This window comes from Anolis sagrei, chromosome X (assembly GCF_037176765.1).
Source record: "Anolis sagrei isolate rAnoSag1 chromosome X, rAnoSag1.mat, whole genome shotgun sequence".
Taxonomy (NCBI): Eukaryota; Metazoa; Chordata; class Lepidosauria; order Squamata; family Dactyloidae; genus Anolis; species Anolis sagrei.
In genome coordinates, this window is record NC_090034.1 from 12,680,223 (window position 1) to 12,705,112 (window position 24,890).

At 43.3% G+C, this 24,890-nt stretch overlaps 1 protein-coding gene across 1 annotated transcript in view; it reads left to right on the forward strand.

The window, feature by feature from the left end:
• The window catches only part of LOC132782106 (phosphoribosyl pyrophosphate synthase-associated protein 2), a 29,679-nt gene that overhangs the window by 2,619 nt on the left and 2,170 nt on the right, over positions 1-24,890 (forward strand). Inside the window, exons 2-11 of the mRNA XM_060786785.2 lie at positions 6,628-6,738; positions 6,990-7,141; positions 9,993-10,045; positions 10,201-10,267; positions 12,393-12,565; positions 14,390-14,505; positions 14,988-15,043; positions 18,921-19,069; positions 20,803-20,873; positions 23,321-23,467. Coding sequence (XP_060642768.1) covers positions 7,023-7,141; positions 9,993-10,045; positions 10,201-10,267; positions 12,393-12,565; positions 14,390-14,505; positions 14,988-15,043; positions 18,921-19,069; positions 20,803-20,873; positions 23,321-23,467 — 951 coding nt within the window. The 5' untranslated portion in view covers positions 6,628-6,738; positions 6,990-7,022. The remainder of the gene's footprint in view (positions 1-6,627; positions 6,739-6,989; positions 7,142-9,992; positions 10,046-10,200; positions 10,268-12,392; positions 12,566-14,389; positions 14,506-14,987; positions 15,044-18,920; positions 19,070-20,802; positions 20,874-23,320; positions 23,468-24,890) is intronic.

Consider the following 24,890-nt stretch of genomic DNA (forward strand, 5'->3'; position numbering starts at 1 on the left):
TGAGCTCTGCAAGTGCAGCATTTTTACGAACAAAGCACAGAGTGTTTGAGGACCGGGACTCCGTAGGGAGACCAAGGTGCTTGTTTATAAAGCCATTGTCCTCCCAACCCTGCTATATGCCTGCAAGGCGTGGACTGTCTACAGACGTCACATGCAACTCCTAGAACGATATCATCAACGTTGTCTTTGAAAAATCCTGCAAATCTCTTGGGAAGACAGGCGGACAAATGTCGGCATGCTGGAAGAAGTAAAGACCACCAACACTGAAGCGATGGTCCTCTGCCATTGACTCCGCTGGACCGGCCATGTTGTGCAGATGCCCAACCACAGTCTCCCAAAGCAGTTGCTCTACTCTGAACTCAAGAATGGAAAACGAAATGTTGGTGGGCAGGAAAAGAGATTTAAAGATGGGCTTAAAGCGAACCTTAAAAACTCTGGCATAGACACTGAGAACTGGAAAGCCCTGGCCCTTGAACGCTCCAGATGGAGGTCAGCTGTGACCAGCAGTGCTGCAGAATTTGAAGAGGAATGAATGGAGGGCGAAAGAGAGAAACGTGCCAAGAGGAAGGCATGTCAAGCCAACCCCGCCCGGGACTGCCTTCCACCTGGAAACCAATGCCCTCACTGCGGGAGAACATGCAGATCAAGAATAGTCACCTACGGAACCCACCACCAGTACACCGATCTTGGAAGACAATCCTACTCAGACAACGAGGGATCGCCGAAGTAAGTCTAGAAATGGGAATAGTGTTCTCTTCTGAAGTTCAAAGCAGGGGAGAGGATGAAGATCTCTGCCCTACAGATGGAGGAACAAGGATGATGGGTTCTGCCTTACAAGTGGAACCAAGGGGATGATGGTCTGTGTGCTGCAGGTGGAGGCAGTAGGGAAGAAGGTCTTGCAGCTGGAGGAAAGGATGATGGGCTCTATCTGTCCTACAGGTGGATTGAACCGGATGATGGCTTCTGTTCAGTAGTTGATGAAGGGGGTGATGGTCTACAGCAGACATGGGCAAAGTTTGGCCCTCCAGACGTTTTGGACTTCAATTCTCACAGTTCCCTGACAGCTGTAGGATACTAGACTCCTATGTACTCAGCCTAGAATGGCATTCTCAGTTTATGAATGTGTTGGCAGTTGAGCACCTTTTACCGCTGAGTCTTTGGACTATAATAAAGTTTGATTGATGATTAGTTGATTGAATCGCATTGGCCCGCACGGCTCTCCCTCCACCTGTAAGACGAGGGGGTGATGGGCTCTCTCTTACAGGTATTTATCATGTCAAAAGCAAGTGGAGGATATAGTTCACATGTATTTAAAAAAAAAGTTTAAAAACTTGGTGTTACACTAAATTTTCTTTGACAAGAAGCTGGCCACTTGGGAGTGCCTCTGGTGTCGCTGTGAGAAGGTGCATGTGGCAGGGTTCAGGCCACATTGTAGTAGGTGGTCTGTGGTTTGCTCTTCTCCCCACTCGCATGTGGTGAACTCCACTTTGTGGCCCCATTTCTTAAGGTTGGCTCTGCATCTCTTGGTGCCACAGTACAGGCTGTTTAGTGCCTTCTTTAATACCCAGCCTTCGATGTGCCCAGAATGGAGTTTCTCATCCGACCTCAGCCACTGATTGAGGTTCTGGGTTTTAGCCTGCCACTTTTGGACTCTTGCTTGTTGAGATGTTCCTGCGAGCATCTCTATTGATCTTAGGAAAATGTGTCTTGATTTAAGGTGTTGGCATGCTGGCTGATATCCGAATAGAGGATGGGCCAGAGATGCCAGTGCCTTGGTGCTTTCATTCTTGGCTGCTACTTCCCGATGGATGTCAGGTGGTGCAATACCAGCTAAACAGTATAATTTCTCCAGTGGTCTGGGACATAAACACATTGTGATAATACAGCATGTCTCATTAAGACATGCTGCATGTGTTCCACACCAGGCATGCATATACAGCAGCAGAGTAGCAAAGCGCAAGGGCAGATGTCTTCACTGTGTCTGGTTGTGATTCCCAGGATGTGCCAGTCAGCTTTTGTATTATATTATTTATAGCACCCATTTTTTGCTTGATAGTCAAGCTGTGCTTCTTATAAGTCAAATCAAGGTCCAGAGTGACTCCCAGGTATTTTGGTGTGCTCCAATGCTTGTGAGATTCCTTCCCAGGTAATCCTCAGCGCTTGAGATTATTATTTTTTTGTTCTCAAGGTGAAAAGTATACATTTGTGTTTTCGCTGAATTAGGAATCAGATTGTTTCCCCTGTAATAGGCAATAAGAGCACCTAAAGCTTCGGAAAGCTTCTGTTCAAACATTTCAAAGCTCCCTGCTTGAGCGGTGATGGTTTGATCGTCAGCATAGATGAAACTCTCTGTTCCTTCTGCCAGTGGTTGGTCATTTGTCTAAATGTTAAACATGGATGAAGCATGCACCTGAGGTAGACTGTTCTTCTGTTTCCGCCATCTGCTTCTCTGACCCTGGAATTCAATAATAAAGCTCCTGTTTTATAGCGTGTAAGGTGGTGATCCTTTGTGATATTTTACATTTTTCTCAGAAGGAGGTGATTAGGAGGGGATGATGGTCTCCCACAGCAGAGCGAAAGGGAGCGATGGTCTCTGTCCTCTATTTGGAGAAATGACGATCTTTCAAAACAGAAAGAGAGGGATGATGGGATCTATCTTGCAAGTCTAGTTGGGTGATCATTTCCACCTGCCTTCATTTCCCTGACTTTCTCTCCTTTCAGGCCAATTAATGCTTGGCTTTTATACAGTTCCCAAAGAAGTAGCGTTTTAGAAATGTAATTATATGTTCGCTCTGTCCTGGCAACAGATAAGGAAAGGCTTTGTGTGCTTTGTCTGATTTCCTTCTTGCAGTTTGCTTAGGAGGATGTCAGACTGTTTCACATGCCCCCTTTGTGCTTTACCAGCCTCATTTTATCTCCTTACCTTTGAACCAGGACTAATGTCGGGCCATAAAAGGCCCAAGGACTCCATAGAATTGCATTGTTGGTCCTGTTTACTGGGAAACAGCCCTGATGTTGTTTGGTGGACTTTTGCGTCAATATACTCAAGCTCGCTCCATGCGATTAATTTCTTCCTCTGTGCCTTTCTTTCATTTCCTTCTCTCAAAAAAGGAACATATAATAATAACAACAATAACAATACTAAGTAACAAAATGTTTGTTCCTGGGTTATAAATGTCATTTTGTAACTGGTTCCATTATAAAAACATGGGAAAAGTTTATTACACTGCAAAAACTTTGCTTTTAGAGAAACATCCTGCAGCACAATTTGTTACAGTTTTTCTGTGAATATCTCATTGAGTCTCAACCAATTCAGCCTGGTTTGCCCCCAGTGGCGCAGTGGGTTAAACCCCTGTGTTGGCAGCACTAAAGACCGACGGTCTCAGGTTCGAATGTGGGGAGAGTCGGATGAGCTCCCTCTATCAGCTGCAGCTTCTCATGCAGGGACATGAGAGAAGCCTCCCACAAGGATGATAAAAGCAACAAATCATCTGGGCATCCCTTGAGCAACGTCCTTGCAGACGGGCAATTCTCTCACACCAGAAGCAACTTGCAGTTTCTCAAGTCGCTCCTGACACTACCAAAAAAACCCAACCCCAATTCAACCTGGTTTGCGGAAGCCACAAAATCAAATTTCTTGAGTAGAAGAACTTTCAAAGTAAGGACTGCACGATTAAACAGGAAGTAACACTTTCAAACCACGAACAGATTTTTTTCCCGGATTTTGTCACACAGTGTTATCTTCACTGCAGCCTGGTTTGTTATTGTTTACCCATTTCCAAACTCATGGGAATTCTAAATCCATGAAAGTGTTAACCCTATATACCCCAGTTTACCTGTCCGAACATATTCTCCCCATCAAGGCTGTTAAGATCTTCTGGAGGGGCCCTGCCTCAGTCCCACCACTTTCGCATTCGCGGCTGGTGGGGACAAGAGACAGGACTTTGTCTGTGGTGGCCCCTTGGCTATGGAACTCTCTCCCAAATGAGATTAGATCTTCCCCCTCCTTCCCGACCTTCAGGAAGCTAGTGAAATCCTGGCTATGGAATGAAGCATTCCCAGAATAATGGCTGAGACCAGCAACAGACTAAAGTTATTGACATATGTGGACTGAGTTAGACATGGTTTTATTTTGGCGAACTGGCTTATATGTATTTTATTTTATATATATTTTAATCTATTGTCATTGTGTGTTGTTTTAGACTGTATTGTGACATTGAATCCTTGCTGTTAGCGGGTCTGAGTCCTTCCGTGGAGGTTGAGAAGATCGGGATATAAAAGTTTTAAATAAATAAATAGGTGGCTAATGATAAATAAGATCTAGTGCAAATTAAAAGAGTCCAAGGCTGAAACCACACCACAGTGCTATCTCTGGATGTTTTTTGCATAAGAGCAAATTATGCCTTCAATTTTTTCCAGTCATTCTTCCTTCTCTGTAAGAAAAAGTTATCTTTCCAAATCTATTCTTTCTTTTTGTGTTTCCCCATTATTATTAAAAGAAATGTAAGAAGCTTTTATTTCTAAAGAGATGCAAACTCCAAAGCACTGACAGCCAGGCAAAATATTCTGGATTGTGCCTCTTGGTAGTATAGAGCTCTAGTTAAAATATCTAAGGGCACTAGATCCCATCTCATTTAGGAATTTAAGTAGAGTCAGCTGTGGTTAGTCCTTCGATGGGAGACCAAATGGCGTATTTAATTTCTGTCTACTAACCAGGCCATTGACTGAGCCTGGCTTTGCTGTATCCATCTTCTGCCTCAATCTGGCTTTGGCCATTAGCATCGCCCTTTATGTCTGTTAATATTTCCATCCCTCTTGCATCCGTTTTGCATAAGCCTTTAATGCCTGCCTCAATTGCAGCCTATCAATCCTCATAATCACAAAAGCGTTATTAGCAAGGGAGTGGCTGACGTCTTTCTGCATTTATTCTTCCTTTGAGTTTGTTCCTTTTTTCAGAGAATGCAGCCCATTCTGTGTCTCTGGACAAATCTGGTCATGTGTCTTCCCTCCAAAAACAACTTCTTTTGAACAGAGGAGTCTCTGATGGATGAGAGGCACTGGATTTGCCCTGAATTAGATTTTCCATCCGCCTCTTTGCTGTGAAATGCCACCAAATAAACAGGAAAGGGTTTCTTTGCAGAGCTGGGAGATGGATTTGAGAAGGACATTATTAGGCTAATCTTGTAATAGATGCTGCTCTGGAGAGAAATGTTGTTTTCCAGTATCTTCTACAACATTGACTGCGTTCTTTTCTCTCTCTAAAGATGACACACAAAATTTAGAAAGCATATGAGTCACTGACACAGTTTGCTTCCCATATTGATTCTGGTCTCATGCACCCTCAAATCTAATGCGCATCTCAATTTTCAAAACCCCAAAACAAAACAAAAAAACCCAAACAAAAAAAAGGGATTTGCTGCCAAAAGCACACTATTTGTAATTTAGCCATTACACTTGCTGCCTGCTTGGAATTCCTGCTTTAAAAACAAAAGTGTTAGGACACCAAAGCTTCCAGCAAGGGAAAAGAAAACCATGGGGGTGCATCTATGCTACAGAATGAATCTACGAGTTGTGTGGCTTGGTGCTTTTTTCCATCCTTCATTAGTGCATAAAAACAAATAAGATTACCAAAGAATAACGGGAGATTTTTAAAAGTAAAATTGAATTTGTAATAAAAACTAAATTGTCATAAAAGTTTTTGCCTCTGCTTATTACATTTTCCAGAAAACCCTTTTTTTGGGGGGGGGGGGGGGTTCAAGGTTTTGAAAATTTGAGTGCGGATAACAGTCAATGGTGCATTAGATTAATATAAATACGGTATTGTTGCCCCACTTTCTCAGGGGTCTTGTATCTCTAACCCCTGCAAAAATGGAAGACCTATTTTAACCAGCCAAGCTTTAGCACAGCTGGTAAGTCACCAGCAATGATAACTAAAATGTTGCCTGTTCGAAGCCGGGTTGGCGTGAGCAACCGGCTGTCAGCCCAGTCAGGTGTCTACCTAAGCAGTTTGAAAACAGCTTGGACTGTAAGTAGAGAAGTAAGGTATTTTACAACATCATAAAGGAAAAGATCAGAAAATGCCTGGCAACCAAAAGGAAGGAGGAAGTCCTGATGGCTCCTCGTTATAGCGGATGGAGCAACAGCACCCCCTTGTGGCTGGATTCGAGCACAACCTCCAAGGCACCAAAAAAGCTGGACGTCGACACAACATACGTCTTTTCTGTTCTGTCTATCTCTGTCCTGTCTATCCAAAATGGCATTGAATGTTTGCTGTGTATGTGTACTGTGATCCACCCTGAGTCCCCTTTGGGAGATGGGCCAGTATATAAATAAAGTGCTATTATTATTATATCCGTCCTGGCATTGGAATTGGAGTGATACACCTTTTAAAGGACTGGAGGAATTTTCTAGGCAAAGATGTGGGACTTTCTCCTGTTCGGGTCAAACAGGTTGTATTGATCGATACTGATGCTGGAAGTCTTGTTGCAGTTTTACTTCCTGTTACAAAACTGCCCATTTTAAAAGCATCCACTTCATTCCTGCAACATGGGATTGATGTATCTTGGCATGTAGCTTTCTTTGCATTGCCTCTTAATGGCTTTGTGTTTCCATGCTCTTTTCCCATAGGTACCTAAGAATGCTAGGAGGTTTGTTTGCTAGCCAAAAGCAAAGTACGTGACGGCACTAGAACCGGGCGCCAGTTTGACGGAGCTCTTTCCGCCCTACCTTCCTATATTTGTAAGTACTTCTGAAATAGTTTTGCATTCAGAGTAGAAACCGGTGGGACGCTTCTAGCAGAACCTGAAGTCCTTTGTCAGCTTGGTGCATAGGAAGATCTGCCGTGGTTCACCAACTCTGGGTTTATAAGGCACCTCATCCTCGCCGCTGTGCAACAAAGCAACAGCCCTGCCCTTTGTCTCAACATGAAAACCAATGTCTTGGTTTATAGCTGCTGCTGAAAGGACTGACGTGTTCTGATCTCCTTGCAGTATTCTAAAAGCGGGAAAACAACGGAGGATTTGATGTTTTGTGTGGCGCCCGTTGGAACTGGATCCAACATGAACGTGACGAAAGGCGGGCTGGTCCTGTTTTCGGCCAATTCCAACCCGTCGTGCATGGAGCTCTCCAAGAGGATCGCAGAGTGAGTTCTCACAGAAGCGCAGCCATCCCTTCATTAAAGCAATCTTTGCTGGCAATATTTCACTCCTAATGAGTTTGGGAATAAAACCTCTGGCAAAATTAAGAAAGGTTATTTACAAAGGTTCCAGCAATGTTGTGCCAAGATAAAATCACTTCTGAGGTCCAGAGTCAGTATAATAGTTGCTGTTGTAAAAAGCAGAAGCTATTATTAATATCATTATTATTGTTGTTATTGTTATTAGGTATTTAGTATACCTTATTATCTAGCAAAGCCTAGAGAAGACAATTATGCTGGGGAAAGTGGAAGGTAAAAGGAAGAGGGGCCGACCAAGGGCAAGATGGATGGATGGCATCCTTGAAGTGACTGGACTGACCTTGAAGGAGCTGGGGGTGGTGACGGCCGACAGGGAGCTCTGGCGTGGGCTGGTCCATGAGGTCACGAAGAGTCGGAGATGACTGAACGAATGAACAACATACCTTATTATTGATTATACAATACACATTATTATTGCAAATGTGTATACATTATTATTATTATTATTATTATTATTATTATTATTATTTGATACACAAATAGATTAGTACACAGCAAATAAGATCACTATGCTAGTTATTATATTAGATCACACGTCAGACGCTTCCCAGGTGTCTAGGACCATGTGATATATAGGCGAATAAAGTGTGCAGATCCGAGTAGGGTGGCCTTTTGCAGTTGACAGGTGGTAATTTTGTCAGCGCTGATTGTTTTTAAGTGCAGGCCAAGGTCTTTAGGCACTGTACCCAGTGTGCCAATCACCACTGGGACTACTTTTACTGGCTTGTGCCAGGCTCTTTGCATTATTATTATTATTGGTTTTACAATGTACCTTATTTTTTTAGGTATAGAATATATCCCATTATTATTAGGTATTCAATATACATCATTATTTATACAATATATATTCTGCCACGGTTAGAGGATTGCAGCTTGATTTAGTCTGAATTGATGGTTTTTTTATGTGCATGTGTTCTATGTTATTGTATTTTATATTGTGTTCACTTTTATGTTTGTTTTTAGGCACTTTGTGCCATCTGTAAGCTGCCACGAGTCCCTTCGTCTGATATAACAGGCTGCATTTTTTATTTAATTTTAGTTGTTTAGTCATAATTTATTTTTATATGTTGGGTTGCCAAATTTCATTACTATGGATGTATTGTTGTTGTGTTTGGGCATTGAACGTTGGCCTTTTATGTTTGAAATCCGCTCTGAGTCCCTCTGGGGAGGTAGGATGGAATATAAATAAAGGTTTATTATTTATTGATTTTATTTGGGGAGATGGTGGTGGGATATATGAATAAAGATATTATTTATTTATTTATTTATTTCTTGCACTTATTGACCGCCACTCTCAGCCCTAGGGCGACTCGTGGCGGTGAACAACAACATAGAAAAGACAGTTTACAATAAATCAAACAATACACAACAATCTACTACTACATAACATATACTTATACTAAAAATCCGCTTCGTCATATCATGGGGACATATCGGTTTCATAGTCGTGGTCCATTCCGGTCATCATTTCCAATGAATAGCACTCAGTTGAAGGCCATCTCAAAGAGCCATGTTTTCAGGCTCCTACGGAAGGCCATAAGGGAGGGCGCCTGTCTAACTTCAGCAGGGAGGGCGTTCCACAGCCGGGGGGCCACCACCGAGAAGGCCCGCTCTCTCGTCCCCGCCAGACGTGCCTGTGAGGCAGGCGGGACCAAGAGAAGGGCCTCCCCGGATGATCTCAAGGTCCTCGTGGGCTCGTAGGCTGAGATGCGGTCTGCAAGGTATTTTGGGCCGGAACCGTTTAGGGCTTTGTAGGATAACACCAGCACCTTAAATTGGGCCCGGTAGCAAATCGGCAGCCAGTGGAGCTGGGACAGCAGGGGCGTTGTATGCTCCCTGCGCCCGGCTCCTGTTATTATTATTATTATTATTATTATTATTATTATTATACATTAATATAAGTAATGAGTATACAATAAATCTTATTGTTAGTTTTATAATAATAATAATAATAATAATAATAATATAATTATAATAAAACTAACAATAAAATTTATTGTATTTATTTGTTTTATTATAATTATAATAATAATATAATTATAATAATTATAATTGGGAGCCCCCGGTGGCGCAGTGGGTTAAAGCACTGAGCTGCTGAGCTTGCTGATTGAAAGGTCGCAGGTTCGATTCCGGGGAGCGGCGTGAGCCCTAGCTTCTGCCAACCTAGCAGTTCGAAAACATGCAAATGTGAGTAGATCAATAGGTACCGCTCCGGCGGGAAGGTAACAGCGCTCCATGCAGTCATGCTGGCCACATGACCTTGGAGGTGTCTACGGACAACGCTGGCTCTTCGGCTTAGAAATGGAGATGAGCACCACACCCCAGAGTCAGACGTGACTGGACTTAATGTCAGGGGACTACCTTTACCTTTACCTAATAATTATAATTATAATTATACAATAAACCTTATTCTTGTTGTTGTTATTATCATTGTTAGGTATGGAAAATACCTTATTGTTGTTGTTACTCTCACATTTATAACATCCCTAATGTTCAACATATGTCTTGTCTGGTCTGCATTTAATTTCTGTCGAAAAACAATCCTGACCAAAACATCACCCACTCCTCAAATAGTGGAGTATTTACCTATTCCCTGTGGATTAAGTTACAGTCCCTTTACCTTTAAAAGGTGTATTTGTACTGGATGCATGTTCCCCACCCGGACCCATTAATACAGTGGCCTCTATATCATTTTCCATCGGAATTTCCCTGCTCATTTCCCCTGTGTGACCTTGTCTTTGCCTTATTATCTCCTCAGGCGACTGGGGGTCGAGATGGGCAAAGTCCAGGTCTACCAGGAGCCAAACAGAGGTGAGCCGTGGGCATCTTTAGGGCGTTTTGTCTGTTTGGCTCATATAAGGTAATGAAACATTCCTGGTGGCAACCTCCCTGCTCTAGAGCCTCACATCCTTTCATCTGGATTTTTTGCACCTTTTACTCACTTTTCCTTTTTTTTCTTTTGGCAGAGACGCGGGTGCAGATCCAAGAGTCTGTGAGAGGGAAGGACGTCTTTATCATCCAGACGGTTTCAAAGTGAGTACAAACCCCTGTTTGGGAATCCGTATCTGATCCTATTGCATTTATGAAACAGAGAATAGGATCTGCAATTTGATCTCTCCTCTTTTTACCTTCCTTCTTGTTTGCCATCTTCAGCGGCCAACATGCTCCTTGTCTATGAAGATGCCCATCAGCCTGCCTAAATACAGCCTTGAATTCAAAAGCAATATGGCAGACATTCCTTGACTTGTTCATCCTCCATCTGCTAACTCATATCAGAAAAGGAATGCTGTTTCGTCCACGCTTTGTCCTTTCCCACACACTCTTTTTGGCGGAAAGTCTAGCTACCTAACACCCATTAAAGTTAGGACTAATATTAACTAGGAGACGTCTAGATTGTGACTAGATAATGAAGATGTTTGTGTTCTCAGTTTGGTCTTGCTTTTGATAAAGACTCCTGTTAATGGGAGTATATAGAAATATTGCTTCACATCTATAGCATATAGAAATTTACTATATAGAAATATTTCTTCACATCTGGGTTTCTGTGCGTTTTCTGGGCTGTCTGGCCCTGTTTCAGCAGCATTCTCTCCTTACGTTTCACCCACATCTATGACAGGTATCCTCAGAGGTTGTGAGGTCTGTTGGAAAGTAGGCAAGTGGGGTTTCTATACCCGTGGAATAATGTCCAGGGTGGGGGAAAGAACTCTTGTCTACGTGAGGCAAGTGTGAATGCCGCAATTGATTACCTTGATTAGCATTGAATAGCCTAGCAGCTTCATAGAATCATAGAATCATAGAGTTGGAAGAGACCTCATGGACCATCCAGTCCTACCCCTTGCCAAGAAGCAGGAATATTGCATTCAAAGCACCCCTGACAGATGGCCATCCAGCCTCTGTTTAAAAGCCTCCAAAGAAGGAGCCTCCACCACACTCCGGGGCAGAGAGTTCCACTGCTGAACAGCTCTCACAGTCAGGAAGTTCTTCCTCATGTTCAGATGGAATCTGCTTTCTTGTAGTTTGAAGCCATTGTTCCGCATCCTAGTCTCCAGGGAAGCAGAAAACAAGCTTGCTCCCTGATCCCTGTGACTTCCTCTCACATATTCAAGGCTTGGCTGCTTCCTGCTCGGGGGAATCTTTTGTTGGGAGGTGATTAGCTGGCCCTGATTGATTCCTGTCTGGAATTCCCATTTTTTGAGTGTTCCTCTTCATTTACTGTCCTGATTTTAGAGTTTATTTTAATACTGGTAGCCAGATTTTGTTCATTTTCATGGTTTTCTCCTATCTGTTGAAATTATCCACATTCTTATGGATTTCAATGGCTTCTCTGTGTAGTGTGAGATGGTGGTTGTTAGAGTGGTCCATCATCTCTGTGTTCTGAAATAATAAGCTTTGTCCAGGTTGGTTCATCAGGTGCTCTGCTATGGCTGACTTCTCTGGTTGAATCAGTCTGCAGTGCCTTTCCTGTTCCTTGATTCGTGCCTGGGCAATGCTACTGCGTTGGGTGGTCCCTATGTAGACTTGTCCACAGCTGCATGGTATACGCTAGACCCCTGTAGAGGTGAGAGGATCCCTCTTGTCTTTTGCTGAACGTAGAATTTGTTGCATTTTCTTAGTGGGCCTGTAAATAGTTTGTATGTTGTGTTTTTTTCATCAGCTTCCCTATGCAGCCAGTGATTCCCTTGATGTCTGGTAAGAACCCTTTCCCTCTGGGTGGATCTTGGTCTTGACTCTCGTGGCTTGTTCTTGATCTTGCAGCTCTTCTGATGTCTGTGGCGGAGTTTCCATTGGCCTGTAAAGCCCAGTTGAGGTGATTCAGTTCACCTTGTAGGAGGTGGGCTTCACAGATTCTTTTTGCATGGTCTTCCAGGGCTTTAATGGTGTTTCTTTTTTGATTTGGGTGATTGTTGGAGTGTTTATGTAGGTCTCTATCCATGTGTGTAGGTTTCCTGCAAGCTGTGTGGCCCAATTGTTGGTTGGGTTTGCGGATTGGGTTTTCTTAACATCTGTTTTGATTTCCTAATCTGGAAATTCCCCAAATTCTAACCTGTTTGCCCTGAGCCACCCTCTTCTGTCTTATAGGCAGGAGTGTCGTAGCAGAAGGCCCACCCTTTTAATAGTCTGGATGAACACCACCCACCCAGCCCTCTTCTCATTGCAGGGATGTGAACACGACCATCATGGAACTCCTGATCATGGTGTACGCCTGCAAGACCTCCTGTGCCAAAAGCATCATCGGGGTGGTCCCCTACTTCCCCTACAGCAAGCAGTGCAAGATGCGCAAGAGGGGCTCCATCGTCTCCAAGCTCTTGGCTTCCATGATGTGCAAAGCTGGTGAGAACACAGAGCAGTGGGCAGAAGCAGGAAGATCATAGACTCCTAGAGTTGGAAGGGACCTCAAGGGCCATCCAGTCCAAACCCCCCTTTTGCCAGGCAGGAAAAACTCCATCAAAGCCCTACTGGGTAATGGCCATCCATCCTTATAGACATCAGCAGATCCATAGAGAAATAGGACTATAGAATCAAAGTCTTTTAATTGGAAGGGGCTCCGGAGGCCATTCAATCCAACCTCCTTCTGCCAGGCAGAAGGAGCACAATCAGAGCTCTCTTAATAAATTGCTATCCAGCCTCATACACATTAGCAGGTTCATGGAGGAATAAAGCTATAGAATCAAAGGCTCCTGGAGTCAGAAGGGACCCTAAAGGCCATTCAGTCTGACCCTCTTCTACCAGGCAGGAAATGTGTTGGGGAATCTGAGCTGTTAGGTTCAAAATAACCCTCAGTTGGCGTGATTCCACCATAAATATAGCAGAGTACCAAAAGAAAACTTCATAACCAGCAGACACGTACATGTGGCGAACTAGGATAGCTTTCTATAGCTTAGGATTGCAAAGTCAGAACTTCAGGTTCAAAAATTGATATTGAAGTAAAAAAAATACATTCTTGATGGAAAAGATCTTGGCGCTAACTAGTAAAAAGTCAATGCAGCTACATTTTGCCTAGAAAGAGGCAAAATACGTCCTTACTGGAAGGAAGGAAAAAGCAGAAGAGACTGAAAAATGGTGGAGGGACCGCACGGTCAACCCAGGGCAATAAAACTTAAAGAGGATGTTCCCTCACAGAATTCCATTACTATATCATCATTATTTATTTATTTATGACTTTTATATACCGTCTTTCTCACCCCGAAGGGGACTCAGAGCGGCTTGCAAGACTCATATACATACAATAGATTATATTATTAGCATAGTACAATATCAGTATTGTATATTACTATATTGCACTATATAATTGTATTGTAATATTATTAGTAATATTACATGTAATATAAAATATATAATTATAATATAATATTATTAGTAGTAGTATTATATTGTATTACATTATAATGTTATAAATATGATATGTATATACAATATGGTACATTACATTACATTACATTATATTATAAGCATAGCACAGGAGACAAAGTGGAACTGTCTTCTGGCCCCCTCTCTTCACTGGCCCAGAGTCTCTAGCCTAGCTACTCATTGAGGTTTGGAAACTTGATGACACAAGAAACTTGTGCAGTCCAGGGATGAGACCCAACAAAATACACAATCAAAGCACTCGTTACAGATGACCATCCAGCCTCTGTTTAAAAGCCTTTAGAGAAAGAAAACCCAAGGCAGTCTATATTTCACTGGAGTTAGAAGAGAGTCCCAAGGGTCATCTAGCCCAACCCCATTCTGCCATGCAAAGGGACACAATCAAAGCTCTCCTAACAGATTGCCACTGAGCCTCTGCTTGAAAGGCTCCATTCACCACACTGAGGTAGTGCTGAACAGCTCTTCTTAAGGTCAGGAAGTTCTTTCTTGTGTTCAGGTGGCGTCTCCTTTCCTAAAGTGCAAAGTTTCCAGGGCAGCAGATGAATCCCTTAATATCCTGGGAGTTGTGATCCCCAAATAGAAAACTGCCAAAGTCTGGGAATGATGGGAGATCAGGTTCCCCCAGAGCCTCAGAATAGTTAATGCATATCAGTAATGCATATCAGTAAGCGTGGACAACTAAGTCTGCAGACAGCGAGGTTTTTGTGCGCCCACCCACTCCTTTATTTATATCCTTCCTTGTTGGCAAAGCAACGTTTCCAGGCCCCTTTTGTCCTGCTCTCCCCAAAGGTCTGACTCACTTGATCACCATGGATCTGCACCAAAAGGAGATCCAAGGGTTCTTCAACGTCCCCGTGGACAACCTGCGAGCCTCGCCATTTTTGCTCCAGTACATTCAAGAAGAGGTGAGCAAAGCCACGTTTAGTGAGTTGAGGGTTGCAGGTGCACCATCTTTGCATGTGCCTTTCTGGACTTGGGGAGAGAGAGGTGCCCTGCTGCTTTTTAAAGGCACCCCCCCCCCCCCAATTTTGGGTAGAAAGTGGCTGTCTGGATGTGGGTGAAGGAGAATGGCATATATCAGGAGAACGGCATATATCAGGAACTGGCAGCTGGTGATCCATTAGTGTTGGAGTGCTATGATTCTCAGCCCAGTTGTTCTCAAACTGAAACTTTGTGGTCTTTAGGTTGGAGGGGCTTTGCGGGAATTATTTGAAAGAATGGGAAGGCACAGGCCTAGTTTAGGGATAGAAGTACAGTAAGGTCCCTTTACCCATACCCATAACATTGAGTTGGAGAACCCTACAATATGCTAGCCTTCAGCCATGACGGTTTTGTGCACAAAGCGCTGCTCTTTCATCGTCTTTGGTGTTGTCTTGCCTCCCTGCAGATCCCAGACTACAGGAATGCTGTGATTGTGGCCAAATCTCCTGCGTCGGCAAAGAGGTGGGTCTGTGTCATTAGAGACTCCCAAATCCATTTGTTCGTGCTGTTGCTCTTCCCTTTGAACTGACTTTGGATTTGTGATGGCCCTGTCTTTGCATTTGCTTGGCAAGCTTTCTTCAAAGTTGGCTTGCTCTTGCCTTCCTTTGAAGTTGAGAGTGTGGGACTTGCCTGAAGTCACCCAGTGGGTTTCCTTGGCTGTGTTTGAACCCTAGTTGCCAGAGTTATATCCCAACACTGAATACAACAACATTACACTGGCTTTGGGGGAGTAATAGTAATAGAAAAGGAACAGGGCAGCTATTGTCTCAAAAGAGCAGCTTTATCAACAGAAGCATGCTTCCAATTATATCAGTGAATTCTACCAACCGCCCTATAATGTGTCAGAGGCTCCCCAATCCCCCCTCCTTGCCCTTTCCTCTCCTTCCTCTTCTCTTTTGGAGGCAGAAAGTGAAGGAAAAATGGGAAACATTTGGATCCCAAAAGGGTTGGTCTTGGTCAGGATGAGATGGTGGATGGGAGAGAAAAAGTGTATCCATGAGACCCTGTGTTGCCTACTCCTGATATAGAATCCTTGAGCTGGAAGAGAACTCTAAGTGCCATCCAGTCCAACCCCCTGCCATGAAGAAAGGCACAATCAAAGCACTCCCAATAGACAGCCCCTGTGGAAAAACCTCCAGAGAAGGAGACCCCACCACACTCTGAGGCATCCTAAGCCACTCTCCAGGAAGTTCTTCCTAATCCTTTCAGTTGAATCTCTTTCCTTGCCATTTGAAACCACTGCTCCCTTGTGCCCTGGTCTCTAGAGCAGCAGAAAGTGAGTTTTCTTCCTCCTCAGTGGCTCACCCTTTTAAGCCTTGAAACTTAATTCTCCTGTTTCCTCTGTACCTTCTTTTCTCCCAACTAAACATCACTAAAGAGGAAGGAAAAAGAGAAGGAAGAGAAGGATGGATGGATGGAAGGAAGGAAGGGTGGAAGGGAATGGAGTGAGGGAAGGGAGGGAAGAGGGAAGGAAGGAAAGACAAAAGGAAAGGAAGGAAGAAGAAAGGGAGAGAGGGAAGGAGGGAGGAAAGAGGGAAGAAAGGGACAAAAGGGTGGAAGGGAAGAAAGAAGGGGAAGGAGGAAGAAAGGGTGGAAGGGAAGGATGGATGGAAGGAGAAAGGAAAGAGAAGGAAGGAAGGATGAAAGGGTGGAAGGAAATAGAGAGAGGGAGGGGAGGGAGGGAGTGAAGAGACGGATGGAAAGGGAAGGAAGGAAGGAGAGGGAAGGAGGGATGCAAGAGGGAAGGAAGGACAAAAGGGTGGAAGGGAAGGAAGGGGAAAGGGAGGTAAGGGGGAGAGGGAGGGAAGGAGGAAGGAAAGAGAAGGAAAGAAGAAAAAGATGGTGAGAGAAAGGAGGACCTGAGAAAAGAGACCAAGGGGCTGCATCCAGCCCCGGGCCTGAATTTGCCCATTCCTGTTCTAGGGGTAAAAAAAAATCACTCACATAATTGGAAGCATACTTCTGTTGGTAAAGCTGCTTATCTAAGACAGTCGTTTCTCTGTTTCTTATCTTTTCAAAACACATGGGCTCACAACTAGCAAACAGGAAGAACGCTGAATTTATATGTGAGGAAAAGGAAAGGCACCAACTGGAACTGACTTGTATACAAACCGCTTATGCTTTTGGCCTTCACTTGGTCTGACGTAGACAGCTTCCTCGTGGTGGCAAGCTATTGGGATTCTGGGCTGCCTCAAAAGGAGAATAGTGTCTGGATTGAGAGAAGTCACCATCCCACTCTCTTCTACTTCTGACCTGGGATAATATTATTATCAGACCACAAACTGAACATGAGCTAACTGTGGTACGGCAGCAAAGAAGGCCAATGCAATTCTAGGCAGCATCAATAGGGGTTAAGTGTCCAGATCGAATGAAGTCATAGTCCCACTGTATTCTGCTTAATTCTGATTTAAGAGCCTTGTAAGCTGAACATGAGCCAACAGTGTGATGCAGCAGCAAAAAGGCCAATGCGATTCTAGGCTGCATCAATAGGAATATAGTTCCTAGATTGAGGGAAGTCATTGTCCCACTCTGTTCTGCTTTGGTCAGGCCTCACTTGGAATAACCCTGGGTCCTATTCTGTCCACATCTGGCTTGGAAACAGTTCATGCAAAAGGAATCTTAGCTGAACATTAGACAAGCTGAACATTAGACAACCAACAGTGTGATGAGGCAGCTAAAAAGTCCAGTGCAATTTTAAGCTGCATCAATAGGAGTATCGTTCCTACATCGACAGAAGTCATACAACCTCTTCACACGGCCGTGCCGTTTCCCCGTGCACCTTCCCTCTTTCCCCATCATATGGTGGAGATAGAAGAGGGTGCACCCTGACCCCATCAGGTGGGAGAAAGGGTAGCAATGTGCGGCAATGAGCATTGCCCCACTGCCCTTTCCCCATTGTACGAGGAAAAGGGGAGGAAAGTGTGAGTATCTTCGTTGTAGCGACCCAAAAATACACTGTCCTCCCTGTAGGAATGTGGGTGGGGCCTGCAGGGAAACAAAGCAGCAAAACGGGGCAAAAATGCTCCGTATGAAGAGATCCATAGTCCCACTCATAGAATAATGGAGTTGGAAGAGACCTCATGGGCCATCCAGTCCAACCTCATTCTTCCAAGAAGCAGGAAAATCGCATTCAAAGCACCCTGACAGATGGCCATCCAGCCTCTTTTTAAAAGCCTCCAAAGAAGGAGCCTCCGCCACTCTGGGACAGAGGGTTCCACTGCTAAACAGCTCTCTCTTACAATGAGAAAGTTCTTCCTTATGTTCAGGTGGAATCTCATTTCCTTTCGTTTGAAGCCATTGTTCCATTGTGTTCTAGTCTCCAGGTATGCAGAAAACAAGCCTGCTCCCTCCTCCCTAGGACTTCCTCTCACCTCTTGATCCCTGGCCCTCATCATGTCTCCTCTCAGCAATATGCCCTCAAAATGTACTTTACTACAGATTTAGGAGTAACTATATTCCCTCATCTCTCTTTGAAAAACTCTATCCCAGTTATATCCTACCTTGTTCATGCCCAGCATTATTTTTTAAATTTTAAATTATTACATTTGACCCAGTCATAGTTTTTTAAATGCTTGTGTATTACTGTTATTGTTTATTGTTTACTTTTTGTTTATGTTATTTATATTAATTGTTTTGTATTGATTGTTTTTATTATTGCCTTTGTTTACTGATGTACTGTGAGCTTGGCCTCATGTAAGCCGCACCGAGTCCCTTGGGGAGATGGTAGCAGGGTATAAATAAAGTATTATTGTTATTATTCTCTTCTGCAGGCTAAACATGCCCAGCTCTTTAAGCCACTCCTCATAGGGCTTGTTCTCCAGATCCTTGATCATTTTAGTTACCCTCCTCTGGACACATTCCAGCATAGAGTCAACATCTCCCTTCAATTGAGGTGCCCAGAATGGGACACAGTGTGATTCCAGATGTGGTCTGACCAAGGAAAAATAGAGCGGTAGCATACTTTCCTGGATCTAACACTAGATTCATCTTGAAGCAGGCCAAAATCCCATGGGCTTTTTAAGCTGCCGCATGACATAGTTGGCTCATGTTTTTAACTTGTCTACGGGGACTCCAAGATCTTTTCCACACATACTGCTGTCGAGCCATTCTGTATCTTTGCATTTCATTTTTCTGCCTAAGTGGAGCATCTTGTATTTGTTGCTGTTGAAACCTATTGTGCTTTGGGCTTGACTTGGTCTGGCATCAGGTCCACCCATGGGCAAAGATTCAAAGACATTGAATCTCTGCCTTAACCTCCCCTTCTTTGCTGATTGTCCTCCCTTTCCGTGTGTTGCGAAAGAAGTGTTCTTAACCCAGTGCTGCCCCCTGTTCCCCGCAGGGCCCAGTCCTTTGCCGAGCGCCTGCGGCTGGGGATCGCCGTCATCCACGGAGAAGCGCAGGACGCAGAGTCTGACCTGGTGGACGGCCGCCATTCGCCTCCCACTGCCAAAAACGTGGCCGCCATTCACCCCAGCTTAGAGATACCCAGTGAGTCCCTTTGGCGCAAGGGTTTTGGTCGGAGGGATTGCTTGCCAAACGGAGAGCTTCCCTTTTGGGCAATTACATGACATGGGTCTGGAAAAAAAATAAGCAAAGCCCCCACAAAGCATGGAAGTTAGATACAGGCAGTCTCCAAGTTGCAAACAAGATTGGTTCTGTAGGTTTGTTCTTAAGTTGAATTTGTTTGTAAGTTGGAACAGGCACATTTCTTAAGTATCGCTCCAGCCAGAAATATATATTCCTTAATTTTGGATGGCATTGGGGAGGATTAGTATTCACAGCAGCCTTTTACATTGGAGGTTCATACATAGTGGCCTTCAACTTGGTCCTTCTCTCACCAAATCTTCTCACACCACGCCTTCTCATACTGAGGCCTTCTCACACTGAGGCAAACTAACACTGAGACCTACTAACACACTGAGGCCCTTCTCCCACAGAGATCTCTAACACTGAGAGCTACTAAGCTTCTTGCACATCTGCTTATATTGAACTACAGCTTTTGCTGGGTCATTGCATTTGTTTAACCCTTTCAGTGCTTGAATCACATTTTTGTAATTAAAAATACCTAATTGATTTTAAATATTTCTGACAGATTTCCCCTCACTTTCTGTCCCATGATAATTGGATTTTGGAACATTTGGCTTGTTGTGGAAACAAGGATTGGGATAAAGTTTCAATGGAGACTCCTTTCCCCCATGATAATAACTCTTCCAGGAGTGGATTTCCCTTCCATGGGGAAGATTTCTCTCATTTCCTGTTGCCTCACCCCTGTTCTTAACTATGAGGCACTAGCTGTACCCACCACGCGTTGCTGTGGCCAACCTTCCCTCCCTCTTTCTCTCCTTCCTTCCCTCCCCCCTCTTTCCTTCCTTCCTTCCTTCCTTCCTTCCTTCCTTCCTTCCTTCCTTCCCCTCCTTTTTTCTTTCTCTCCTTTCTTCCTTCTCTACCTACCTACCCACCTACCATCTTTATCTAATCTATCTATCTGGAGGATTGCTGGGAGTTGCAGTCCAGGAATAGGAAATAGGAAAACTGTACGGATTGGGATGCTCTCAAAGAAATCCAAGGGGAAGCAAGCTCGCAGCTTAGAATCAGTGCATTTGGAGCATTCTCCTTCCTTAAAGGAGCATCTAGGAGATGCTGGGAGCTGTCGTTTTCACGCATGCGCTGTATTGTCATTCAGCTTTTTGGGTTTTCAAGTCCTCTTCTGTTTTTGGGGAGCGGTTTATGAGTGATGGTCACTCGTTGGTCCGTTAGAGGTATAGTGTCCAAATTTTGTGTCAATTCATCCAGTGGTTTTTGAGTTATGTTAATCCCACAAATGAACAGTACATTTTTATTTATATAGATTTGCAAGTCAAATGTTGTAACTCGCAGACTGCCTGAAAGAAGAGATTTTCATCAATTTAAAGCAAAGACACAACAAATCAAGGGCTGTTTTTTGTCCCTCCGAGGTGACCTCTCACCTGGAAGCTGACTATACAATTTCATTGGAGAGATTCCTAGAGAAGATTTCTCTCTAAACTAGAGAGGACCAAGAGATGCCTAAAGAGAATGTTTATCCAACGCACAAAGGCAGAAGAACAACTGCAGCGTGCGCTTGGGAAGTCTCCCGTGTCTTCTCTCATTGCAGTGCAACCCAGAAAACAACCCCAAGATTTATAGGGCCAGGAGGAGTTCGGAAGAGGTGACTATTCTCTCTCTGTTTCTTTTCTCTTCAGTGCTGATCCCAAAAGAGAAGCCTCCCATCACGGTGGTCGGAGACGTTGGCGGGAGGATAGCCATCATTGTGGTATGTGGGTTTTGAATCAGCATTTGCTTTTGGATTGTTAAAGGACAGAAAGGGTTCCTCATTTGAAGCATTAAGATGGATAATATTATAATGTAATACAATAGAATGCTATTACTACTACAAGAACAATAATACGGTATAATAATTATATGTATATTTTATATTACATGTAATATTACTAATAATATTACAGTATAATGGTATAGTACAATACCTGCGTGACCGCATTTCTGTGTACGAACCCACACAATCTCTTCGATCATCTGGAGAGGCCCTGCTCACACTCCCACCTTCTTCACAGGCGCGATTGGTGGGGACGAGGGAGAGGGCTTTCTCAGTGGTGGCCCCCCGACTCTGGAACTCACTTCCCAGGGACATTAGACATGCCCCAACGTTGGCAGTCTTTAGGAGGAGCCTGAAAACGTGGTTGTTCCAGTGTGCCTTCCCAGAATAAGGAGAACTCTCAGCAATATGTCCTCACAATGCACTTTAATACTGACTTAGGATTGACTGCATTCCCTCATTTCTCTCTGAAAAATCCTATCCCAGTTATATTTTACTCTGTTTATGTCAGCATACTTTCAGTTCCAATCTATTACATTTGGCCTGGCCATTTTTAAAATGTTTATATGTCACTATTGATTGTTTATCATTTTTTGTTCATGTGATTTATATGATTTGTATTTTATTGATTGTTTATTGATGTTTTGTTTATTGATGTTATTGATGTTTTGCTTGATGTATTTTGGGCTTGGCCTCATGTCAGCCGCACCGAGTCCCTTGGGGAGATGGTAGCGGGGTACAAATAAAGTTTATTATTTTATTATTATTACAATATAGTACTATATAATACTAATATTGTGCTATGGTAATAATATAATATATTGTATTTAAATATTACTTGTAAGCTGCTCTGAGTCCCCTGCGTGGTGAGAAGGGTGTCATATCTATATAAATAAAAATGTAATGTTTGTTTGTGGGATTAACAGAACTCAAAAACCACTGGACTCATTGACACCAAATATGGACACAATACACCTAACAACCCAATGTATGTCCTTCACTCAAAAAAATTGATTTTGTCATTTGGGAGTTGTAGTTCCTGGGATTTATAGTTCACATACAATCAAAGAGCATTCTGAACCCCACTAAGGATGGAATTGAACCAAACGTGGCACACAGGACTCCCATGACCAACAGAAAACACTGGAAGGGTTTGGTGGGCATTGACCTTGAGTTTGGGAGTTGTAGTTCACCTACATCCAGAGAGCACTATGGACTCAAACAATGATGGTTCTGGACTAAACTTGGCACAAATATTCCATATGCCCAAATATGAACACAGATGGGAGTTTGGGGGAAATAGACCTTGACATTTGAGAGTTGTAGTTGCTGGGATTTATAGTTCACCTGCAATCAAAGAGCGTTCTGAACCCCACCAACGACAGAACTGGGGCAAACTTCCCACGCAGAACCCCCATGATTAAGAGAAAACACTTAAGGCCATCCAGTCCACTTCCCTTCACCAGGGCAAGAAAACATAATCAAAGCCCTCCTGACAAAGAGCCATCCAGCCATAGATGTGGATAGATATATATGATTCACACAGAGAAATAGTATCATAGATTTGAAATGGACCCCTAAAGAAGGACAATTATATGTTGCATGTTCCAGAGGAGGCAACCCAGACACTCTCCACATCAACACTGACAAAGAAACAGCAAGAAATACTGTTTACCAACAAGCATAAAGAAATTACATATATTAGAAACAAACACTTTTGCATTACTTTATTTTCCAGATCACCAGACTGAGCCACAGCAACGCGTGGCAGGGGACGGCTAGAAATAATATATATTCTATTTAAATATTACTTATAAGTTGCTCTGAGTCCCCTTCGGGGTGAGAAGGGCAGCATATAAATGTCATTCATAAATAAATAAATAAACAAATAAATAAGATTAGGGGGATCTGGTGTCTTTTTTGTAATTGTCTTTATTGAGAGTTTTCATTAAAATACATATTATATAAAAACATGAGTTGTAATAACAAACTAAAAGAAGAGAGAGAGAGAGAGAGAGAGAGAGACGAGAGTAACAAGAAAAGAGAATGGGAAAGATTGAAACAATAAAATAAAACAACCAGAAAAGGAAAAAAAAGTTGCTACGTCTGGCTTCATCCAAAATTGCTCCCAACTTGGAGGAAGGTAAACACTCTCTGTGCTCCATTCTACTCCTTAAAGCGGTGGTTCTCAACCTGTGTTTTGGCCTACAACTCCCAGAAATCCCAGCCAGTTTACCAGCTGTTAGGATTTCTGGGAGTTGAAGGCCAAAACATCTGGGGACCCACAGGTTGAGAACCACTGCCTTAAAGGGACAGATGTTTCAAGAGCTCTTGGACTTGGCCTCCTGTATCTCTTAACTCCGGCTTTGTGACCTCTTTCTCAGGACGATATTATTGACGACGTGGACAGCTTCCTCGCGGCGGCCGAGACGCTCAAAGAGAGGGGGGCCTACAAGATTTTTGTCATGGCCACCCACGGCCTTCTCTCCTCGGATGCTCCCCGGTTGATAGAGGAGTCCGCCATTGACGAGGTAAGTCAGTGCAATCGTAGGCCACACCCATAGCAAGCTAGTGCCCGGATCGAGGGAAATCGCAGCCTCACTCTCTTCTGCTTTGATCGGATCTATTCCCCTGGGCTAATACTATGTTTTAGCCAACCATAAGTTGAACATGAGCTAACAGCGTGATGCGGCAGCAAAAAAATTCCAATATGATTCAAAACCGCAACAATAGGAGTCTGGTGTTGAGATCGAGGGAAGTCATAGAATAATATTGAGCCCAGTTCTGGGCAAAGCAATTCAAGGTGGACAGAGAAGGGCCACCAAAATAGTCAAAGGTCTTGAAACCATGGATCTCTATGAAGAGTGGCTTTGGAAACTGGGGATGTTTAGTTTAGAGAAGAGAAGTCAGAGAGAAGGGAACATGTGAGCCATGAAAGGATGTGACATTGAGGAAGGGGCAAGCTTGTTTTCTTCTGCTCTGGAGACTTGGGGCCCTTTATTCCAGGATCTGATCCCAGGTTTTCTGTTTATCCCAGATTATCTGGCAGTGGGGACTCATGTAATTTGGTTTAATGCAGAAAACCTAGGATCAGATCCAGGGATATAGGGCCTGTCTGGAAGGGCCCTAGGACACATGGATTCAAATGGCAGGGAAAGAGGTTGCCCCTAAACATTAGAAGGAACTTCCTGAGGGTCAGAGCCATTTGATAGTGGAATCTGCTTTTCCAGGGTGTGTAGTGGAGTTTTTTTAAGCAGAGGCTGGATGGCCATCCACTGGGAGAGTGCTGTGGTTGTATCTTTCTTTATGGTAGAATGGGGATAATAACACAATATTTATTTATTTATTTATTTATTTATTTATTTATTTCCAGCATTTCTACCCCGTCCTTCTCAACCCCCAAAGGGGGACTTAGGACGGCTTACATTTAGCGCAATTTGATGCCATTAAATATAACAAAGCAATATAACAACAATTAAAACAATAAATAGAACATTAATTAAAACAATAAAAACAGTATTAACTGTAATTATATCTTCCTTTATGGTAGAATGGGATTGGGCTGGATAGTCCTTGGAGTCCCTTCCGGCTCTATGAGTCTAATAATAATAATAACAACAACAACAACAACAACAACAATAATGATAATAATAAGCCAGAATGGGATTGGGCTGGATGGCCCTTGGGGTCCCTTCCGGCTCTATGAGTCTAATAATAATAATAATAATAATAATAATAATAATAATAATAATATCTTCCTTTATGGCAGAATGGGATTGGGCTGGATGGCCCTTGGAGTCCCTTCCAGCTCTATGAATCTAATATAATAATAATAATAATAATAATAATAATAATAATAATAAGGCAGAATGGGATTGGGCTGGATAGCCCTTGGGGTCCCTTCCGGCTCTATTATTTATTTATTTACTTCGCTTATATACCGCAATTCTCAGC